At 39.9% G+C, this 21691-nt stretch overlaps 3 protein-coding genes across 3 annotated transcripts in view; 1 reads left to right on the top strand and 2 right to left on the bottom strand.

The window, feature by feature from the left end:
- Window positions 1–21691, top strand: part of LOC117609154 (pre-piRNA 3'-exonuclease trimmer) — a 55547-nt gene that overhangs the window by 18040 nt on the left and 15816 nt on the right. The window lies entirely within an intron of this gene.
- Window positions 11942–19510, bottom strand: LOC117609151 (sodium- and chloride-dependent GABA transporter 1). Its single transcript, XM_034335119.2, has 11 exons — window positions 19014–19510; window positions 17132–17441; window positions 16728–16862; window positions 16497–16625; window positions 16285–16423; window positions 15717–16088; window positions 15410–15626; window positions 15183–15335; window positions 14903–15106; window positions 14249–14419; window positions 11942–14119 (listed from the first exon to the last, which is right to left on the bottom strand). Exons 2-11 carry the CDS (start codon window positions 17433–17435, stop codon window positions 13985–13987), a joined length of 1959 nt encoding a protein of 652 aa, XP_034191010.2. The 5' UTR covers window positions 17436–17441; window positions 19014–19510; the 3' UTR covers window positions 11942–13984.
- Window positions 19691–21615, bottom strand: LOC117609157 (uncharacterized). Its single transcript, XM_034335138.2, has 4 exons — window positions 21242–21615; window positions 21078–21173; window positions 20760–21010; window positions 19691–20692 (listed from the first exon to the last, which is right to left on the bottom strand). The coding sequence occupies exons 1-4, from the start codon at window positions 21485–21487 to the stop codon at window positions 20329–20331; spliced, it is 957 nt and encodes a 318-aa protein (XP_034191029.2). The 5' UTR covers window positions 21488–21615; the 3' UTR covers window positions 19691–20328.

Genomic DNA, 21691 nt, shown 5'->3' with positions numbered 1-21691 from the left:
TGATAGCCGACACGGCGTTAATTCGATCACGGTATTAACGCGTTTCCAAAGAAACAGGAAAATTTCAATATCTGCGCGAAATGTCCGAATGAAATTTGTAACTGGCGCGTTGATTCATTCCGACGTATCGTATCGTCAAAGGACGTTTAATGAAAATTAACGAGAGAAGACCGGTAATGAAACGCATTCATGAAATTTTTGTAACGATGTCACGGGTGTACGAATAATATTTCAATATTGATGGCGAAGTCGATGATGAAAATTGCTTTATTTCAAGTTGAACCTAGAACGCTTGAAATTCAATTCGAAAGTATTAGAGAATAATCGTTTAGCTTTGGTATCTGTCCGGTTGAAAAGTTCTGTATCCGCTTCAAAATTTTCATCGATCGTTGAACGCTTCTTATTGCCGACAGTGGTAAGGGTCCATAAACTTGGCGAATCGTGCTTCCCTCTTAATTAACTGAATCGTGTTGCATGCACCAGCCACGTCACGATTTATTAGCACCGGGATTGACGAGCGAAAGCAGCGATAAAATTAGCGAGATTTTCAATCGGATCCGCGTATTCGATCATTGTTCGTATTTCCTACTTTTCATTCCCTTCGTCTTTTGTACTCGCCACATTTTTCTGTCATTTCTCGGCCGCAACAACGCTCGTTTCCCAACGCGAACTTCCTCTCGGACAGGATGAACTGTGGCAACGAAGATAAATTATTCAGCCGGTTCTCAACGGTATTCTGTAATTCTATGATATACATATTCACATTCGCGTGATAATTTACGTCGCGTTTGCCAGGTGAAAAAGAAGTTTCCTCGTTAAGATTAACAAAGCAAATCCAGACGGCCGCCTATAAGCGACTGTTTAATTGTATTTTATTCATGGTCGTCGGTTAATTGCCAGACAGTGCGCGTTTGTCGTCCGCTCTGTTCGCTTCGATTTCTCAATGCTACGTTTTACACGGATCGACGATCCCGCCGGGAGTTTGTAATACTCGAGCAGACTCGAACAGAACTGTCCGGCTCTTATCTCGCGAATTACAATTTTCCTTCGTTATTCTTCCGCCCGCAATTGCAAGCAAGAACGTCTAGAATGATTTTCATAATTCTGCAAAGTCGCGTTCCGAACTTTCCGCCGAGCCGATTATATTTTTCGAATCTGATCGAATTTTCTCGCGTGTACCCACGGCGATCAGGGGAGGCTAATTAGAACGCTACGTTTCTCGTAGCAAAAGAAAAATCCTTGGGAAAGTATAATCCAGCGATGGGGTTGGAAAGGGGGGGACCGTGTTTTGAGGTAGTAGCGAGTATCCGCACGACAATCGCTGTTAACCCGTGGCTCGTTTAATCGTCTATGGGGATTGCGCAACGTGACGCTTTGTCCTGGTGTTCCTATACCTGTAGAAACATACAGAGACGTAGAGAGACCGCAGACTGTGAGTGGAGTCGGTGTACCGCGTGAGCAGGCAGCGACAAGCGCAGCAGGGGTTGCAAGAGGGTTGGAAAAGGGTGAAGCAACAGCGAGAGCGCCACCAACTGGGTCAATACTGACGTCCCTGTCCTTCGTTCCTCCTCCTCCTCTTCCTATTTCTACTCCTCTCTGTGTTCTTCTTACACATTTTCTTCCTCCTCCTCGTCATCGTCGTCGTTCGCGTGACCAAAGAAAACGAGCGTTCGTGCGTCGACTTCCAGAGATGAAGAGATGCTCCAACGAACAAGATGTCGCGTGACCCCTGAGAAAATTAGCTGCTCGATTTCTGTTCGACCGTCCGCCGTTAATTTTCCGCTCGAATCATTGTTATTGTTTCAAGGGGATGCCTGGTTAAATTTCCGTTCATTTATTTATCAGATTTATCTTTCGCGCCCGTTCGATACACCGCGTTCAACAATTAGCCCGCGCCGTAACGTAATAATAATAATATGCATATTTTAAAATGTAACAGAGACCACGCGGTTGAATATTTCCAACGATATCGATCCAGCGAATAATTTATTTTCCGATAGCGTTTTACAAACGTAACGGATCATTCCATTAAAGTTTAATACAAAACCAACGAACGTCCGAGTATCATTTTATTTCTGTAATATTAATTATTGCATTCTAACCCCGTTATCATCTCCAGCTGCTGTTCCGTTCGTTATTATTGAAAATAGCAGTCGCGCGAATTTCCCTGCCACATCGGTTCGTTATTGTTTCATTAAAGTTTAAGGAAGATTTTAACGCGATCTTAAATAGTTACATTATGGGAAGCCGGGATAATGACGCGAAAGTTTCTAATCCATTTACCATTCGTACGAGGAGATTTGATATTCGCGAGGGTGGGTTGGATATTAATTTCGTCGGGAGAAAACGGAGAAAAAGCGATCGAAATACCGGCAATAATAATTTGTCGGAAAAATCTCGGGCCGTGTAATTAATTTAATCACGATAAAGGTTCATCGTTATCCTCGAAATGGGATCGATTCTCCAGCCTGCGATCGGGTATCGTTCTTCCTAATAATATTAAAAATTTCAAATGAATCAAGGAAAGTTGATTAAATTCTATCGTTTCCATGTTTAACGGTTGTAAGAATGAAACTCTCTATGTTTCGAAATTAGCCATTTGATACGCAACAGCCCTTTTATTTTAATTAACGTAATGTACTTCTCGGCGCAGCTTGAAAGACTTTTTCACGAGCAATTATTTCTAGGTAGTTATTAAACGCGAGCCAACTCGGTCGTGTTGAATTAACACTTAAGGCCAGCTTTTATTTCACGCACTTACGTTTCCCCTTTCTTCCCTTCCCTTTCATTTTTACTTCTAATGAAATCACAGAGCAACGAGCTTGCGTGCTTCTTAATCGTCAGACGCTTTTCTCTATCCCCTTTACCGTCGCGACAAAAGCCGTTCGCGCTAGTTGCCAAATTGAGAGCAAACCGAGCAAGAATAGCAAGAATAGCAAGAATAGAGTTTCCGGGTTGAGAATAGAATTGAATTTCCTTACGAAAGCGTAACTTTTTATGATAAAAGGTTAAATGCAGCGAAAAGTGCATGACCTGTCGTCGTATCGAATCAATGTCTCGGCTGATATTAACTTTGAAACTTACTTTAGATAAAGTCTCAATTGCACGACATCCCGTCATTTTTATCGTAATTGATCTAAGAGTTAATTCCGTTGCATGCATGTTTACAACGCATCCAGCACGCATGCACTACTCGTGGGACGTTAATTATAGCTGGTCAACTAGAAATTCCCTATACTACTTACTATCGCAACAGCTTGTCATTTCCTTGTCACCTATTCCATTACCATACTTTCAGATCCTGTTACGTATGTCGATCAAACATTCGGAATTTACCGATTGAAACTGAAATAAAATTGATCAACGATTTACTGAATTCAACATTCTATATCCCGATCGACACTTCCATTTCGCGATTATTTCTTTTAAACGTAGCCGAACCGAACGACAGTGTCGTTTGAAACGAAACGTAGCGATGGAATTGCATTATTCGAAAGCGAAAAAACATAGAAGCAGGGAAATAAAATGAAATAGTAGAGAAAGGTTGGCACGCGTATGAATACGCGAATGCGTTTTCAATTTCAGAAAATGCTTTTGATCGTAGACTCGGGTATAATTGAAAAAGAGATGAAACAGAAGGCGAAGAAACATATTTCCGTTTCGCGTTACCGTTCTATCTATCTTCTGTTTCAGTAATTATTTAACAGGTAACGAATACATCTTCGAGAGTAAATTCAATTATTTTTATTTTTCCAATCGATGGACTACACTTCCGTTATTAATAATAACTGGACCGAAGGATACCGATCGTTTTTGTTTATAATCAATCATACTTAATTACTGGCCGTTTCCATGGGAAAAGAACGAGCCAACGTTGGCCAGCGAACGAACCTTTCCGTTTAATTAGCTGCAACATCAACGATGAATGAAAATATTCCATTACGCGTGTATAATGTTATTCGCGTATCTCCAGTTTCCATTGTGTCATGTTCTCACGTTTATTCTCGTCGGTCGAACTGCAATTTTCCTCGTCATTAAAGCTTATAAAGCAACGTTTCGACATTATTTCCGTCCGTGTTTCCGCGAACGCGGAAATTCGCGATCGGTGAAAATAATTGACGCGATCAACCAGTGCCGACCGGTTGGTGCGAAATAAATGGCAAATCGATCTACATCGTGACAAGATTCGTCTATTTTCTTTCGCTCGGTTGTAAACAGCGAAAAGGGAACTGTAATTTGTTTCACTTGTGATTTTTGAAATTTAGAAAGGCATCGTGCGAATAAACTTTTTAATTTTCCGAGTCAGCTCTGGTAGATTTTCAAAAACGCGATTCGTTTATCTAGAAAATGCAAAATTTAGAGTTTTAAAATTTTCGCTCTTCGATTTAATTATTTTTAAAAAACTCTTGAAGCATGGTAAGCAAATAACAATTACGCCGTTGAAGAGTGTAACGACATAAGTCTTGTGGGAAAGAGTCGACGCAAGATTAGGTCATCAGTGGTGCGAGAAAAACTAGTGAAAATTGCTTGAAGAGGGAAAAATCATTTTCCCCCGGAGAAGAGGTGATAACGTTACGTACGATATGTAAATTTATATTTGCCTTCCTCGGGCACGAGTCCCCTCTTTATTTTTCTTGGAACGACTTTCGTATCTCAAATAGCATCGTAACAAGGATTTGCAAATGCTACCATTCGCAAAACAATTTTCTTATATTTTTCCATGATATCGAGTAGACGCGTGTTTTCCCGTTTAAAATGATCCCTCTTTCCTTTTTTCCTTCTCTGAAAATTATGCGTTTTCTATTTCCTGCTCGAGGGAACATGTCGCTTGGGCTTATATAAGAAACATCAGCATTTTTAAGGATTAAATAGAGAAAATTATGGAAATTCAATATTTTTTAAAAATTCAACTCCTTTAAAATAGAAGCATTTATCGATCCACTTATTTCCTGTCATCCTGTTTACTTATTATTATTTTGAAAAATAACCAAAGAGGACAATCGACCAAGGGATATACATATCTCGACTTAAAAGCATCGGAATCGAATCAGGTCTGTTACATCTACAATTCGAATGGCTAAACCAGCGTCTATGCAAATTAATCCCGATGCTAATGGACTTGATTTCAAAGCTCCTCAGCGATACGAATTCATCGATGAAACGTCGAGATTCGTTTCAGACGGATTAATGATATCAACTGCCAAGTATTTAAAAGCTATTTCGATTCGAACTGTGAAAATAGCTGAATTTAGAAAATGTTGAATAAAATAAAGCGTCTGATTTCTATGGTTTCCAATTTTACCACTGGCGTCGAACGATCTATAAATAAAGAAACAAACCAGGCGATGCTCGACGAAGAAGATACAAATTTATTTCTCAATTACAAGTGATTCCCTTTTGTTCCACGACTTTGAGACTTCCGAGCGATGATCCTCGGTCGCGTTGTCGTTCATAAATCTTTGAAAAGGATGCATACAAATGTAGTTCTTTTTTCTGACAAGTTTCACGAATCGCTGGTGACGAAGAGGAACGGGGTTGTCGCGACGTAACGAAATGGCAGGGTACCGTGACGGGGAAAGGAAAAGAATAGAAATGGTTCTGTCTTTGTTGGCGAGTCGGTTAAGACGGCTAGGAGAAGCTCGAAGAAGACAATATAACGCGGAAAAGTCTCGCTTGGCTAGTCACTTACGCTTCCTCTTCCTCCTACCTCGAGTTCTAGCTGAGAAACTCACCACCTATTTTCCCTCTTTTCAACTCCCTTTCCTACGTTCCACCCGTCCTTCCGTTCCTCTTCCTCTTTTCTTTCGCCATGCCAGCTGGCTCGGACACCCCGCGAAAGTATTACGTGCATCCTGTTCGTGATGAAAGGGTCTCGGTTTCCTTTCTCTGGTTGCTCACCGGATCCCGAAGAGATTTCGTCTCGATAGACGATCGTTTCTGCTCGTTCGCGCTCTCATCTTCCGTCCGTTCGATTGATTCTCGATCGGTCTTTTCAGTCGAACCAGCGTTTATTTACACTCGGTTCATTCCTGTTAAAGAAAGAAAAAGAAACAAGAATTCATGAAAGGGAAGGAAATATGTATCGCTTGTTTTATGACCGTCCATTCGTATGATTTTTAACATCTTACCTTGAGAAATACAAAGGAAAATTTTTGAAAAAAAATTTCGCGTAATCTTCTTGATGGACGGATAAGTTACTGGCAGGGATTAGGCGATAAAGATGGAGGGAGATCCTCTCGAGCTGCATTAACGAAGGGTGCTAGAACTGCCTGTTTCTTCGAAGATGGAGTTTGAAACAATGATTCATGAATAATTAACTACTGACCTAGTAACACCGGGGTCACACTGCTGTTAGTATACCGTTCCGTTATCACGGTGTTGTTAATTATTCAATGGATAAACACGAAAACACACTCGTAAAGCTCTTTGCTTTATTATTTAGAGTTTTTCACGACGTTCGTTCGTTGGATGATCTTTTAGCGGTCCTCTTTAAAGTTATTAATCGTAACCGAGTCCCTCGAAACGGGCGTCGAAGGGAGACGCACTTTGAAGTAAACCGTGAAAAGTTGATGAAACTCCTAATGGATATTGCGAAACGTCAAATAACGATTCAGTGGCGGAAGAGCACGCGTGAAACTCTTAACGGCGGAAAGTTTTGCATCCCGTTACGGATTTAAGTTAGGTGAGCAAAGTTTACGCTCAGCTCTCGGTCAGCTACTCGCGAAAGTGTATCCTTCACTTACGTCTATAACTCAGTTAAAAAAGAAACAATTAAGTTTGGTGAACGAAAGTTGAAGCGAAAAGATTAGAGGTGAAACGTATCGACGCTTGAGAAATTTTATTTGTTACGTTAATTACGTTATTAAAAAGCAGAAAGAACGTTGAACGGTACGATTATCGTATTAATAATTTGTACGCTCGTTATAAAACCGCTGAATGTCAGACTGCTTATTAATCATCGAGCTTTACCTCGCGTTTAACGAACCACACGCTGTCATCAAATTGTCAAATTCCATCCATTACTAGTTAATTATTAAATACAAATTGAATTTGTAAAACTTTCCCAGAGTGTTTTCGTTTATTAATGAAATTCGTATCGTTGGTAAATAGCGACGACAGGTTGTAAGATCGATTAAATAGTTTCGGGGTGGGGGAAAAAAGTAAAGTCGGGCAAACAGGTAGTAAAATATGAGTGAGCGCGCGGAAAGCATCGAACGGGTGTTTTGCTTGAAAAGAAAAGCAACCCCTGAGGTATGCTAAGTCAGGGTCGAAGAAAAACACTGGAAGGCTTCGCAATTACGGTCGACTTTTATCTGGCCTGTAATGAAAACGGCAAAAACTCTGGAATGAACGATGATGGGATCTTAACTCGTCTTGGAAAGAAAATTTCTCGGAAAAATGTCCGCCCTGTTTGAATCTATAATGAGAGGAATAGGATATAATGTGACGGAGGAAGAGGTGATAAAATCGAAACCTGTCGTGTGCTTAAACCTCTGAAAGAAAATATTTCAAGCTTCCGTGTGCACGAGTAGGTATCTCGGTATATTCGAAAAACAGAAAGAAATCGTAATTTCAAATAACGAAAGATTTATGATTGCATTTTTCCAAATCACTGGGTTTCACGCGCAATTCCTCTGACAAGAAAATCCAACCAGATTCCGCTACTGTTTTAACGAGTTTCTAACGTAACTTGGTAAAATAGTAACCCGTGAACAGAAGTAATTGCAAAACTAATGAATTATGCAAAAGCCACAGTGTTGCGGTAAATAAACCTTTGTCGATAAATATTCGAGGTGGAGGAAAATATTATTCTATAATTTTTATACGATAGAACTTTGAACTTTGTTGGCAATTTGATAGATAAATAAAAATTTTTGGAAGATAAGGAAGAATTTTCTTCCTCGAAGAAAAGACAAATCTGTTGATCTAGCGAATAATTAGATGAATCTAGCGATCCTTTCAACCTGTACACCGAGAAAAGTGGTGAAAAATAGGATAAAAAGACAGAGAGGTGGCGTAGACGCGTCTTAGGTGGTCGTAACGAGGACGCTTTCATAACGCTGAAAAATATTGTACGTCTTCGAGGACGCGGGAAGACACTCGAACGTCTTAAAACGCCCTCGAGATACATTTCCCGGAAGCTGGGACTACAAGAAAGAAGCGGAACGGCGATAAGTGCAGCGCGACGAGCATGTTTATCGCAACGACCGCGCCGTAATTATGTTCGCACGAGCGTCCTTAATGAAACTCGAGGAATCTGAGAAATAGGAAGCCTCCTCGAGTCCAGCTCGAAAGGATTACAGAAAGATTTGTGTAGAGCACGTTTCAAGGATCCTACTTAATTTAGAGAGATAAGATAACCCTTTTGAAATTTTAACCCTTTTTTAATTCAATGCCATTATATGATTCGAGTACCATTTTCGTTGAAATTTTGAAAATGAGAAAAGTTTGATAAATCGAAATTTTCTAAGGCACGACAGTTAAAGGTCAACCCGATAAAGTTGAAGAATCCTGAAGACGGCCATCGTCGTCCATCTGCTACAGAAAGGGCTGTTGAATATTTGAAAAACTCTGGAGGGATGGCTCTATCTGTCGCTAGGTTTCGTAACAAACGAGATCCAGGCACAAGGGGGACGTAAAATGTTGGACGAATTCAGCAGGTGCATAACTAAAAGCCCTTTCATAGCAGAACTTTCGCGTCATAATCTTCGAGATTCATGCCCTGAATCTCGAAACATTGTAAAGTAACAAGATCTACAACAGCCAGGACATTGATTTATCCGGATACCTTTGTTTCGTGTACGCTGCAGGTGGTAACTTTTCTACGAAAATATCGCACTTGCCGGAAGCTTGAATTTTGAACCTTGCTCGTAGCGTTATTTTTCGGAAACACAGCAATTGAAATTCTTTATTTTTTTTTTTTTTTTTGAAGAACCTAATAAATCTAGGCGCGACAATGGAATTTGTGGTTCGATTAAATTTCGCAACGATTGCTACTGTTAATTGGTCGATTTCCAACAATAATTCGAAGTTTCGGTCCCGGCAATTGGGCCTAACTTTTCCAAACTAACATCCTCTCTAACTAATCCCTGATTTCTAACTTGCTAACTTACTTGAACAGTTTTTGCTCGTGCTCGTGCGCGTCCACGAAGAAACGTAGGCCACGATTTAAGCTCGATCGATTGACGCGATAGAAACTCCGTCGACTATAAAAGACTTATCGCGAAAATCCTGTTACCCGCCAATACTTTGACCGAGAATATATTTTCCCCCGGGCTTATGTAAAATTTTTGAAATATAGCTTCAGCCTAACCGAAGGTTCTTGAACTCTTAAACGTTTTTTTAAATTTCTTCCCTTTCGCCCTTTCTTCGAGAACGATCAAAACTTTCCTGTTAGGAAAGTTTACAGGTTCTACAAGTAAAAATAAGAAGAAAGCGGTTTGTGTAAACGTAAGCGTAGAAACTTTGCATTAAAAGGGCTCCAAGGAAAATATTGGGATGCAAAAGCTTAATGCAACTTGATATCATGTTTCACGGCACAGAATGCAAGGAAGCGTTAAAGGTATCTTTGTTTCGAAACTGAGACGTCAAGTTTATACAGAAATGTAGAACTTTGCTGAAATAAAAGGAGGAGCGTTCGCACGCGAACGTAATTTTTTTTCAGAGGGTTCTACCTTCAACATTATTTTCCGACTAAAATTCTGTGACACGTGTACGGTATGTAAATTTACCCGCATAAAATATGTGATATTTGTTTAGCATAGCGTTAGGGCTGAGCGCGGAGTGGAGGGTTGCAAATCGAGTCACGTTTCTCGTGTACGAAATAAAAACGTTAGGCTTATGTATCGCCACCTGGTCGAGCATGGGGTACAAAAAAAAATAGGATCATTTCGTCATGGATTTAAAGTAGATTTCTCTCTTAGCAGTTGGAAGTAGCGGTCATATTTTACAAGTTGCACACAATTACTAGCCACTTCAAGGGTTCTCGGAAAATTTGTTTCCATATTCTAAAGAAGGAATCTCTTTTTTTGTCGGACAAACGTAAATCGGATTCGTTGAATTCTCAAAGGTTTCCCGCCAACTACGATTAATCGAAGAGGGTTATTCTGGGAGTCGCACAGGTCTTCTTCGCACCCCTTCGAGTACGCTTTCCGCACGAGGGACGATACTGTGCGAAGGGTAGAAACGCCTTAACTGCATTCTTCGAGCAGCGAACTACATTATTTGAAACAGAAACGCGTACAAGGGGTGTTGTCATGGCGACAGGCCGCGTTTTAGGATCACAGCCACCAAAACTACGGTCACCTTGCTAAACAACCTTCCGGGAACAAAGGAACAATCGTGGAAACGATGGAAAATTTCGCTGCGAAATTTTGAGGAAATTCAAGGGAAATCAATGACGGAAAACTTGAAGAGGATTTAAAATTCAATGAAGGAAAGAAAGTGTTGGAGCCCGGGGGTTGACAAATAGAGATCGACATTGTCGTTTCGCAAAACTCGATGCTTCTTGCGCAAGAAACTCCGTTCGACGAACGTCTCGAGCAATGGTGCGAAAACCTCCGTCCCAGTTGTATTCCAATCAATTAATCTATATTTGGTAGACCACTTAGTTTCCCGTCTGCTGCAATTCTATTGTTCCCTATCGAAACCTGAACGATAATAATTTTAGGAAGAAGCTGTCAATTAGAGAAATTAATGAATTTACCTTGTTCATTCTGACGAATTATTAAAATGTTAACGTTATTATAAATTCCATTATTCATTTATTATTTTACGGGAAAATCTTCATTGAAATTATCCGAATTTCAATTTTTAACGATAGCCCCATTGTTATCTCTATTCGATTATTTATTCGTCCGATTATGTTCTACGACCGATTATATAATTTTCAATCGGATAAACAAAATTTATACACACCGAAATATAATTTATCGCGCGAAAAGGTTTGCCTGCTAATTTTCCATAGTCGGAATTTAATCGCGATGAAGATTAGCAAATTCTAATGGTACAGTTATCGAAACGATCTCGTTTCTTTTTTTTTCGTGACTCGAGAGTATGGTTAAATTGGACGTTTATAGAGCGATGGGTCGATAAGAACCTCGCTGTGTTCAATTTCCTTTGTTCCGAAGTTTCGTACAACTCTAACCGTCCTGTTTTATGCAACCCTTATTCTTTCGACATAGAAATAACGGGGTTACTCGTTCGAACCCGACCTTAAAAATTGGTCACGCTTTTCTTTCGTATGCTGCCAGCAAATCTGACAAATTAGGGATATTGTTCCATGTTAAACATCTACGATTTCATAGTCGAAAGGGTACGAGGCAGTTGCATGAATTTTGCAAAGAGAAACAGAATAAAAAAGGGAAGGTAGATGGAGAGAGGAAAGCAAACAGAAAGAGTGGAAATTCTGTACAGAATTCACGATTGGAATCAGTTTTATCACAAAGGTCCTACTCGCTGTACAATCAACACGTTCCGGTGGCGTTGTTTCATTTTCTTTCTCGAATATTTGCCACTGCGGGATCCGCTCTCCTTTTTTTTACTCCGGGAATAAAACGTGTACTGCTGCAAGCACTGTAGTTCATTTTTTTTTTTTTTTTTTTTTGTTCTAACAGCAAAATAAATCTCAGTTGTACGGGATACAGAATCTATTCGTGCAAAACTGATTATTCATGCGATCGTGTGTTCGTATAAATTGGAAATTTTCTGAAACGCGATAAAGTATATTGTTTATAAAGGCAAACGTCCAGCTTTCAGATCCTGTAATCCTGTCTGGGTTTGAGGAATTATTGACGCGATAAACGATCATTTATTAGACTATAATTCATGGTTTAATGAACCGTGGAATAAAGAATGGTTGTCGTTCGAATGTGCAGAGGATCAATAAAAGACTGTTTCATTCCAACGCTTTTATTGATTAATTCGTTGAAACACATCGGATTGTTGTATTTTAATAGAAATTATAACTTACTTTAGAAATATCTCAATTTTAATCCATGCGGATGGAACCAGCTCGAGATTAAAATTTACAATATGTTTGAGCGGTCGAGAGGTCCTTAGAAAATATTCTCATTATTCTATAGTTCAACAATCATTTCGTGTGATCGTCAGTGCTACTAATTTAATGAGTGCTCGTATTATTCAAAATTATAATTAGGACACATTGTTGTAGGAATTCACTTTTTCGTATCAACTAACGTTAAAATTTGTACTGTTGCAAATAGTTTGGATCAAATGACACATAGTATGTTTCAATAAATAAGTAAAAAAAGAACGTTAGGAAAATATCAAGTATAATGAAAAAAAAATTTTTTTTTAATTAATGTCAGTGAATGAAGCCCCTTGTATGGATTCGAATTACATTTAATGATCGCTTACAAGGTAATACTGTTTCCACGTAATCTTCATTCTTTATCTAAAATAAATCCGGTCTCTCTCAACCTAAATTCTGTTTATCGCGTAATTGTTAACAGTACTCGACGCGTGAGTTCGCAACACCTTTAGTTCTCTATTGGAAGTACTTTCCACCGTAACAGTGCAATAATAAAATATAAACAATCGTTGGATAAAACTTTTAGACCTCTCTCAATATCGTACAACAGCAACAACCACTTCAACTCGTTGAAACAACGTCTAGCGATCCAGCGTAGTCTGTATTGTTAAAAATGATCCTGAAACGATCAGGAAACATATTAGGCCAGTTTTCTAAAAGAGAGTATTATAAAAGAAGCTTCTTTTTTTTTCTCATTATTGTTAATATTATATTAATTGGTCGTTCGATCTCGTTCGTATGAAAAACTATCATAATATCTGGAATAAAAAAAATACTACGGTTTTGTAAAGGCATCCTAAACTTATCACACGCTTTTCAATCGCTCTTCTATCCTCGAAAAATCTTCTACTTTCCCATTGAAATTGTACTATCAACTGAATGTTTCTCGTAAACGGAATTCGCGATAGAAAAATATAGAACCTCTTTCGTTTCTATTCGTAAATATAATAATCATCTGAAAAACTAGCACTGTTCACTATCGCAGTATATTATAAACTTTGTCTCCAGCTTCATCCCCCAAGGAGTTTCACGCAAGTATCAATGTGTCGATAAGGAAGTTGACTTTTCGATTCAAGTATCTGTCTTCTTCCCTTAAATTCGATTAAAAATATTACTCTTATTTTAATTACAATCTATGAGTAGCGATTAAGCAATCATCTCTTACCGAAAAGATATACTCGTCCCAATTGCGTGACGCTTGTATATATTTCCAGAAACCTATAGTAACTTTGTTTTTCGAAACTAATAAAAAATACAAAGGAGTGTTAGTCAATATTCTGAATGAATGCAAATAATTTAAATAAATAAATATCTCATATACAACTTATGTAAACATTTGCAGAATTATTGCAAAGAGGAGGTATATCTCTTGTTATACCTCCTCTTTGAGCGAGGTTTGTTATGGGGCGCTGTGAAAAATCCAGGCGGGCGTCAGTCAATACCTTATTGTTAGCGAAAAGGGACGATCTCAACATTCAGAATGAGAGAAGGACAGATCTTGCCTTTGTTGCCTTTTTCACTTGCCTTCGCTAACACAGTCGAGTGACACCTAGCTAACGCCTGATTTTGGCTACGATTCCAAATCGACAGGCTTCTTAGTTAGACGCCACCTTATAAACTAGCTGAACTGAATTTGTCAGGTGACTTTCTCTGTATTATCCACAAAATAGCGGAACTGGTCTGTGGGAATGCTTTTACGAGACTACGCTTTTCGTCGTTATTTCGCAACAAATGAAGACAAAATAGATCTTAATTTGCATCAACATAATCCCACTAAAATATGAGTGCAGCGGTGTGCATTGTACCTTCCTCTCTCGAATAAGCCCTCACCCAGCCCCAAATGTTCATAAGGATGAAAAGTGTAGTCCCGTAAACCCATGTTTAGGCCATTTTTGCCGGTACACAAAGTCAACGCGCAACTATTAACCGTGTCTACCCCCTTAAGAAGCTGTTGTTCTTGGTGATTAATCCTGCGCTGCTCTCGGACATCGGTATCACTGCTGATTTCTCTCCCTTAGGTAATTTTGGGTGCGATTTTATGTTCGGCTTTAGGCCCTTTAGGATATTCTGGAAAACAGTGTCATATTTTTATAGGTGCTATTCTAAGTGAATTATTATATTTCCTGAGACATTTGATAATTTTATTAAAAATATTTGAATATTAAAATCGAGGAGCAGAATAATATAATAAACTACCTCTTTAATTGATCCTGGAGTGACGAGGACGTAATAAATAGCATAGACAGGAATCCAAATCATCGATGACAAACTGAGACAAAATCCCAGGACTTCCGCCCATGTTGGATACTCGTAATCGCTTCCGTATTTCAATGGTTTATATTGAACGCATTGGAACACGAAAATAAACTGGAAAGGCAAGAAAAATTCAATACATTATCCGATAAAAAGTTAAAGCATCTCGAAGTTAAAATGCCAGTTAACTTTCTAAATTCTTTTGCCATTTGAGCGATCGACTTTGGTAATTAAACTTTTTCTTCCTTGATGATCGATTCCATTAGACCTCGCTTACCGTTCTTTTGAGCAAAACTGTAAAGAGTATCGATCATACCGTCGAGGAAACGTGTGATATCGAAGACAGAGACAGATTGGTACAATTACACCCGTCTCTCTCTCGCCCACGAGGAAAGTACGATCGTGTCAACATTGATTGATCGCGTTATACTTCGTATAAGGGAGTAAAAATATCATTTCTCCCATCAAACATTAATCTCTGTACCTAGATCGATAATTTGTTTGAACAGATCTGATCCGCGTTTTAAAATTCCAATTTTTCTTTCGTTATCGTGCATTTTAAACAAGAGAATTTCAGAAGATACGACTGATACTTACAGCCATGATCACAGGTGCAAACACCACCCAGCATATGTACCAAAATTTATTCAATCGTACACCCATCATTTGATGAATACAGTCGCAGAATTTGTTCGCCCCGAAGATCCAAGATATAGCGATCGTTTGAAAGAAACAAACCCACAGAATCGACATGCCGCTCGCTGAATAAAAGTCCATCAATTGGAATATATAAACTCCTCCCTGCAATATAAATACAGAATTATATGAAAGTTCTAAAAATTTGAATAAACGAATCTTACGAAAATTTGACACTAACGTGGGTCACCATAGGAATTCCCAGAAGAAACATTAAAAGACAGATAGCAATGGTGAACTTCTTTCTATGAGGACGAAGCAGATCTGGCCAGTTATCGACCATACCCGTGATAAAGGATTCGACTATGCAAAATTCGCTATCGATTCCGAGTATCTATAGAAAAAAATCAGATTGATTATAAAATGAAATTCAAATATTTTTCTGTGATCGAGTTGAATCTCCCTTACGAGCAGCATTACGAAGAAGATTATAGCCCAGATCGGGGCGCCAGGTAGTTTGAGCACCACTTCCGGGTAGGTGAGAAACACCAGACCCGGTCCACTTTTCACCACTTCGGACACTTGAGTGTTTTGCTCCAAAGCGATGTGACCCAGTATGGAAAAGGTGACACAACCAGCCAGAAGACAAGTTAAGGTGTTCACTATGCAAGTGATTAGTGCATCTCTGGAAAATAAAAATTTAATTACCTATTTCTTTTAATCATCATAGGCAAGTGGTTGTTGCGGTGTTTTAAAATGAAAATTAGATCCTTACTTGTAGGAATTATGATGAAACTTGTTGTAAGATCCCAAAGCAGGCAGTGCCCCGGTGCCGATACTGTAAGCGAAGAAAATTTGTGTCGCACCATCGATCCATGGTCCTGGCGATAGCAGCTGGTCCCATCTGGGCGTGACGTAGTATAGTAAACCATCGTAGGCGCCGTCCAATGTCACCGCTCTTCCCAAAAGAATGAAAAGCACCACGTAGGGGAACAAGGCTGAAAACCAGATGATCTTACCGCTCTGATGAAGACCACGACGGATGATCGAGTAAACGAGCAGCCAACCGATGACCAGACAACCCAACAGCTCGTATTGTATTCCACCGATCGTTTCAATACCGGAAGTGATCCCAAGAACCCGTCGTCTAGAATCGTTTACGCGTTTAATAAGTTTCTCATTCGAATTGAAATGTTTCTCGCCGAGCCCACCACTTTTCAAAAGAGAAATTATTTATTTTCGAGATAAGTACCGAACGAAATGATCTTGGATTAGTTAAGATGTTATTATTAAAAAGTCACATTGGAGGCTCCGTCTGTTTAATTTAGACTATTTTCACTTACTCCCAATATTCCTCGACGGGTGTCGTATGATGCAAAGTAACATTGCTCGTTACATTAGTATTATTCGAATAAGAAACATTTCCTCCATGCTCGATTTTATCGGAACCAGCGTAGCAGTCTTTGGTGTTCCACCAGTTGCCTGTAAAATTAAAAGTATATCGTTGAATGATGAAACAATCAGAAATACGTGTAATTGTAATTGTTTCACTGACCACAACCGCTCCAAGGTACGCCAGGTATATTGGCGAATGTGCTAATGAGATAGAAAAGTGTCCAAGCGATAATTATGCAGTAATACACGTCGAGGAAGAATACGATAGTCATGGTAGCGTATCCGACACCTGGATGGAATAAAAATAACGAATTATTGTTCATTTTAATCTTCTCTGATTGAAGAAAGCAATACACAAGGTTTATAAATAAAATATGATTTTATAAAGCACCTTGTAACAAAGGGCACAGTTGACCCACGAGCGTCATCCCTCCAGCGCCAAGGTATTGCCCGATAGCGACTTCTTGGAAGAAAATTGGAATTCCACAGAAGAGCATAGCGATTCCATAAGTGATAAGAAACACACCTGCAATCGTTTCGAGGAACGAATTGATATGAATATCGATCGATCACGGACGATTAAATTTGAATACATAATACACCTATGTTCACGGTCGAAAATTAATTGTCCTTGCATATCGAACCAACAATGTGGCCCTCAATTTTATACCCTTCCATTATCACGAAACATTGATCAAACAATTGGAACAATCGTCGAAATTAAGGTGAAGGTTTTCCTATTGAATTAATTTTGCCTCTTTTTTTCCGCGTTAAAATCCAGAACCGGATACTCACCACCGCCGTTTTTGTAACACAAATACGGAAATCTCCAGACGTTGCCCAAACCGACGGACACGCTGATGCAAGAAAACAGGAAGTCGAGTTTGTTGTCCCATCCGCCTCGTTCCGTATCCTCTTCGCGATTCCCAACTTCCGTCGCTCTGCCTTGCGGCGAGGAGGCGGTCATCTTTGGAACGGAAGCAGAAGTATAATCCCGCTTCCTCTCGGCAGCGACCGGCTTTGCTTTGAACTCTATGAAAGCTTGATCCGGATCCACCTGGTCCTTCTCTTCTCCCCAATAGTACATCTTTTCCGCCATGTTTCCCTACAACCATTCGAGATCGTCTTGAATTTCCGTGTCGCTCTAACCGCTCGTGATCGATTATCTTAATTGAACTATGATTACATAAACGTCTCCTGCACGAACTGAAGGATCCTGCTGGAAAATAGCACGCGAAACATGACAGCATGAAAATAATCGGGGAGATAATTGAATAGAAAAGCTTGATCGTTTACGTGCAACTTGGACACTGATTACTGTCGACTAATTATTCTACTTTCGTAGAATTTTTTCTGCCTAAGAATAAAATTCTAATTTCTTGTTTCATATGTTTCAATACGTAAAATATTGATCGCTCTCGTTGCATCAATAAAATAAAAACGACTGTATTTGCACATGGTTGCACCAGTTTCGTTTCACAATCCATTTGCAAAACAAACAAACAACATAACGTTATTGTTTCCTAGAAATTGAAATTAACAGGTACCGGTGCTGTTATCGTTTAACAGAGAATCTATGTTTATCGTCGCGTGAATGAAAAATGAAACATAGTGATTCGGTGTTTGCCATTAAAGTTTTCCAAGAATCATGAATTATAAAGACGTGACTTTGAATTAATAATGAGTTTGCCTCGGTAATTAGAATTTTCCTATCAGCTTAAGATATTCCATCGATCTTCGATAATTTCCTAATAAAAAAAGAATATTGAGAGAAATTCGTTTTCTTTGCAAATTGGAAGACCGCTTCATTCCCATCGAACTTAATTATTTAGCACTCGCCGAGCTTGATAATTAAAATGGAAGGACCGTGGCGGCAAATAATTGCGCTGCGTAATATATTTCGTTGACCTTTGTTAAAATTATTGAGAGCGCATTGCAGGTAAATATTAGATTTAATCATCATCGACCCGATTGCGTGCTATACACGATTGTAACAACCCGTTATGTTTACATAAAATTCTCAATTTAATTATCAATCAGAGTGCATATTTCAGATTGACCATTACAGAGTTCATCAGAGGCAAATTAATAACGAAAAGGTGCTTTTATTATACAAATATTTGTTTCTACTACAATTTTAATGGGTGATTTTTGTCTCCATTTCTTCAAAAGCGACTCTCAATGAAGAACTACCCTTCCCCGCGACCCTTGTAATGTACGCGTCCCGCTGCCCTTATTATCGTTGAAAGCAATTCAGAAGCAAGCTTCGCGGAAGTGAGACAATCAGAAGGGGTTAGAACGAAGTAGAAAGAGGGAAATGGAGCACGTGTCGACTTGGTAGCGCACGTGTGTAAAATCGCTCACCTGCCTGTTTTTCATCAACTAATACACATGTCATTTCGGCACACGTGTGCACATACACGCGTACCTCTTGTAAACAGTGGTGCGCGCGCTACGGATGCTGAGCGTAAAATCAATATTAAACTTTGTGTTACGTTACGGCGTACACGTGGATTGCTTAATCGTTGCAATTTCTGCATAGAATTGCATTTTCTTAAATTTGCATCAACTTAAAAAAAATAAAAAAAGCGCACATCAAACTGTAAACTCTGCGAATTCCAATCAAGGTCCGCGCTAATTATCCGTCACAATATTAAATATAAACTGTGTGCCTTACCGAATGCAGCTAATTAAAATTGCAAGATGTCTTCCGGATGTTCTTCTAGCAGTGCACGTGGTTGTTACTCGAAACTTCCAGATTTCGCGTCTACATTATCCGAGAATCAAAACAATGCGTTCACGCCCGATTCTCGGCGTGACGAGACTCGCGCGATTTTAATTTATCAAGGATTGATCCTTGTTGCGGAATCGCCAAAGGAACGTTCTAATCGCACTTCCGGCTCGAAGGATTCTATGATGCGCGTGAAATTTTTGATAAGCGTGTATCGCGTCGACCTACCTCACAAGGGATGTCGTTACAAAATAATGCTCCGCTGCAAGACAGGGAGTGTTAGCCATGCCGGACGCATGCGCTAATGGTAGCACCCCTTCCAGAGGGTGAAACCGAATTATTCCGGAGGTTGGAGGAGCCTCGAATCCTTTTGCTTTGGTAAATAATCAGGGACGGTGTGGGTGAATGATAAAATTCCGATGACGCGTGTTACCGTTCCTCTCATCGATCCTTTCTAATTGCAAACAGGGAAGTAAAGTGTCCAGGGGGTGTACGAGATTTCTTCTCTTCTCTATCGAAGTAGCAAAGACTTTCAAAGTATTTGCTTACCGATACCTTTTTTCTTCTTTATACGATTTCATTGTTAGGTGGTGGAATTCGAAGGGAAATGATAAAAGCAATTTTTAAAAAAATACGAATGAGTGTAATTGTTAGAGTAGAATACAATATTTAAGATACAGTACAATATAATAGCCTATCTATATTGTTCTACCTATATTTTTGAATCTTCGCTTTACCACAGACAGGAAAGCAAGATATCCTAGAAAACCTTGGGATTTAAACGTCCTGTTTGAAATACAAACTCAATTACCCGCGTTTAGTCTATAGTTTTGTATGTAATTACTGCAGGTTTCCTGTCCGTCTTAAATGAACATAAATTCTATTACGAAACATTACAGCCGGATGATTTTCGAACATTTTCATTTTTCCTTTTCGTGACTCTAATAATTCCTCGGGTTCTGAATCAATTTCTTTTCCAGTCACGCGTGCGCGAATTGAAAACACCGGTCACCGGATCGACGAATCTGTTAACTCGTGCACCGTTTCGCAGAAGTATCTTCGTTCGTCAAGGTTCCTCCTTCGCCTCTTTGAAATGCGTTCGAGCACGCGATATTGTCATAAACGTTCTCCGTTATCTGGACTATCCGTCATTAATCGCGAGGGTCGCGTGTTAAAATCGAACCTTTCCGACCGTTTCGCGCGAGCAACGGTGACTCAGAAAAACCGAGCAGAAGAAGTTCCCTTCGCGGTTGGTTCTTCCTCAGCAGCCGCTCGATTGGTCGCTCGAGTTGCTCGGTATCACCGTGTGACAGCCACGTTTGTATCGCAATTGTCTGATGGAGAGGTCATCCGAGTCCTGGATGTCGTTAACCACCGCCACCGTGTGCAACGACTTCATGGACACCTTCTTCTGAGGATCCTTGAAGCCGGAGAAACTCGGCTTCGGCATCCAATTGGTCCCATACGAAATTGGGTGCACCTGCGTTTGGGGCAGGTGATTCATCTCGCTGGACATTTCTGATCGACACTCGTCGCAGGTGGAACTAGCCTCGCTATCGTTCTGCGATGAACCGTTCTTCAACTTCGCAGATTCTTCTTGCAACCAATGCGATTGCGCTAGTATTCTGTATTCGTGTACAATTTGAAATTATTTCAATTCGAAGAATACGAAACGAAAGAGTCGATAGTAACCTTCTCAAGTAAGAATTTTCGTAACAGCTGATCAATACGATCGTGTCCTTTAATCCGATCATGGAATCGGATAACAAGTTCCACACTCGATTCGAATAATACGCGCAGCCTAAAGTGACGATCGCGATCAGCATGGAAATGATCCAGCTGATGAAACCTGCCGACATGACTGGGGGTTGTGACGGGGGTGGATAATACGAGGACCAGATTCGTTGCCACCATTGATAAGAAACGTCTCGATATTCGGATTCCTATGAAAATTTTTTCATTTTGAATTGAACGCGAAATAATGAATAACGTCGCAGCATTATCACTCACGTAACTCCAGAACGCCCAAACGCTGCAATAAAGGAGCCTCTGAAGGATCAGCCAGAGCCACAGGACAGCGATCGCGACCACCCAGCTAACTAAAACCTTCACGGAACACGCGAGTTGTTAACGTGAAAATATCGCTTAACATCGAGGAACTTCGCTGGTCCTACTTGAAGAGCCTTGTAGAGGATCGTCGAGGTTATCGCTTGGGCCAGACTGTTGCAGGACGGTGGATTTCTCCATAGGAGTATCGCTACCGAGCTGAGTATCAAGAAGGACGGCAGGGTGTGGATGAAGTCGGGACCGACGGTGACTCTCGCATACTCGCGGAAGACTTTGTGCTGAAGAAAGAAGATCTCGTGTGGCACGCGCAACAGGGTGAGCGTCTGCGAATAGAGGCCGGTCAGACAGGACATCACTGTGGAGGCTGTGCACCAGCCTGATCCTTGGTAATTCGTTCACGACAACATCGAGCTTTTCCACAATGATGGTTAGATGGTTGAAGAAGAAACGTCTGATCGACCTGACGTTGCTGGCAAAATGAACCGCGCCATCAATTTTCCTTTGTTTATATCATTTTTTCAAAGAATTTCGAGAGGAGCTTTATAAAAATGAAGAAA

This window comes from Osmia lignaria, chromosome 14 (genome assembly GCF_051020975.1).
Source record: "Osmia lignaria lignaria isolate PbOS001 chromosome 14, iyOsmLign1, whole genome shotgun sequence".
Taxonomy (NCBI): Eukaryota; Metazoa; Arthropoda; class Insecta; order Hymenoptera; family Megachilidae; genus Osmia; species Osmia lignaria.
The sequence above is the reverse complement of the archived record's forward strand: the minus strand, read 5'-3'. Positions and strand labels throughout refer to the sequence as shown.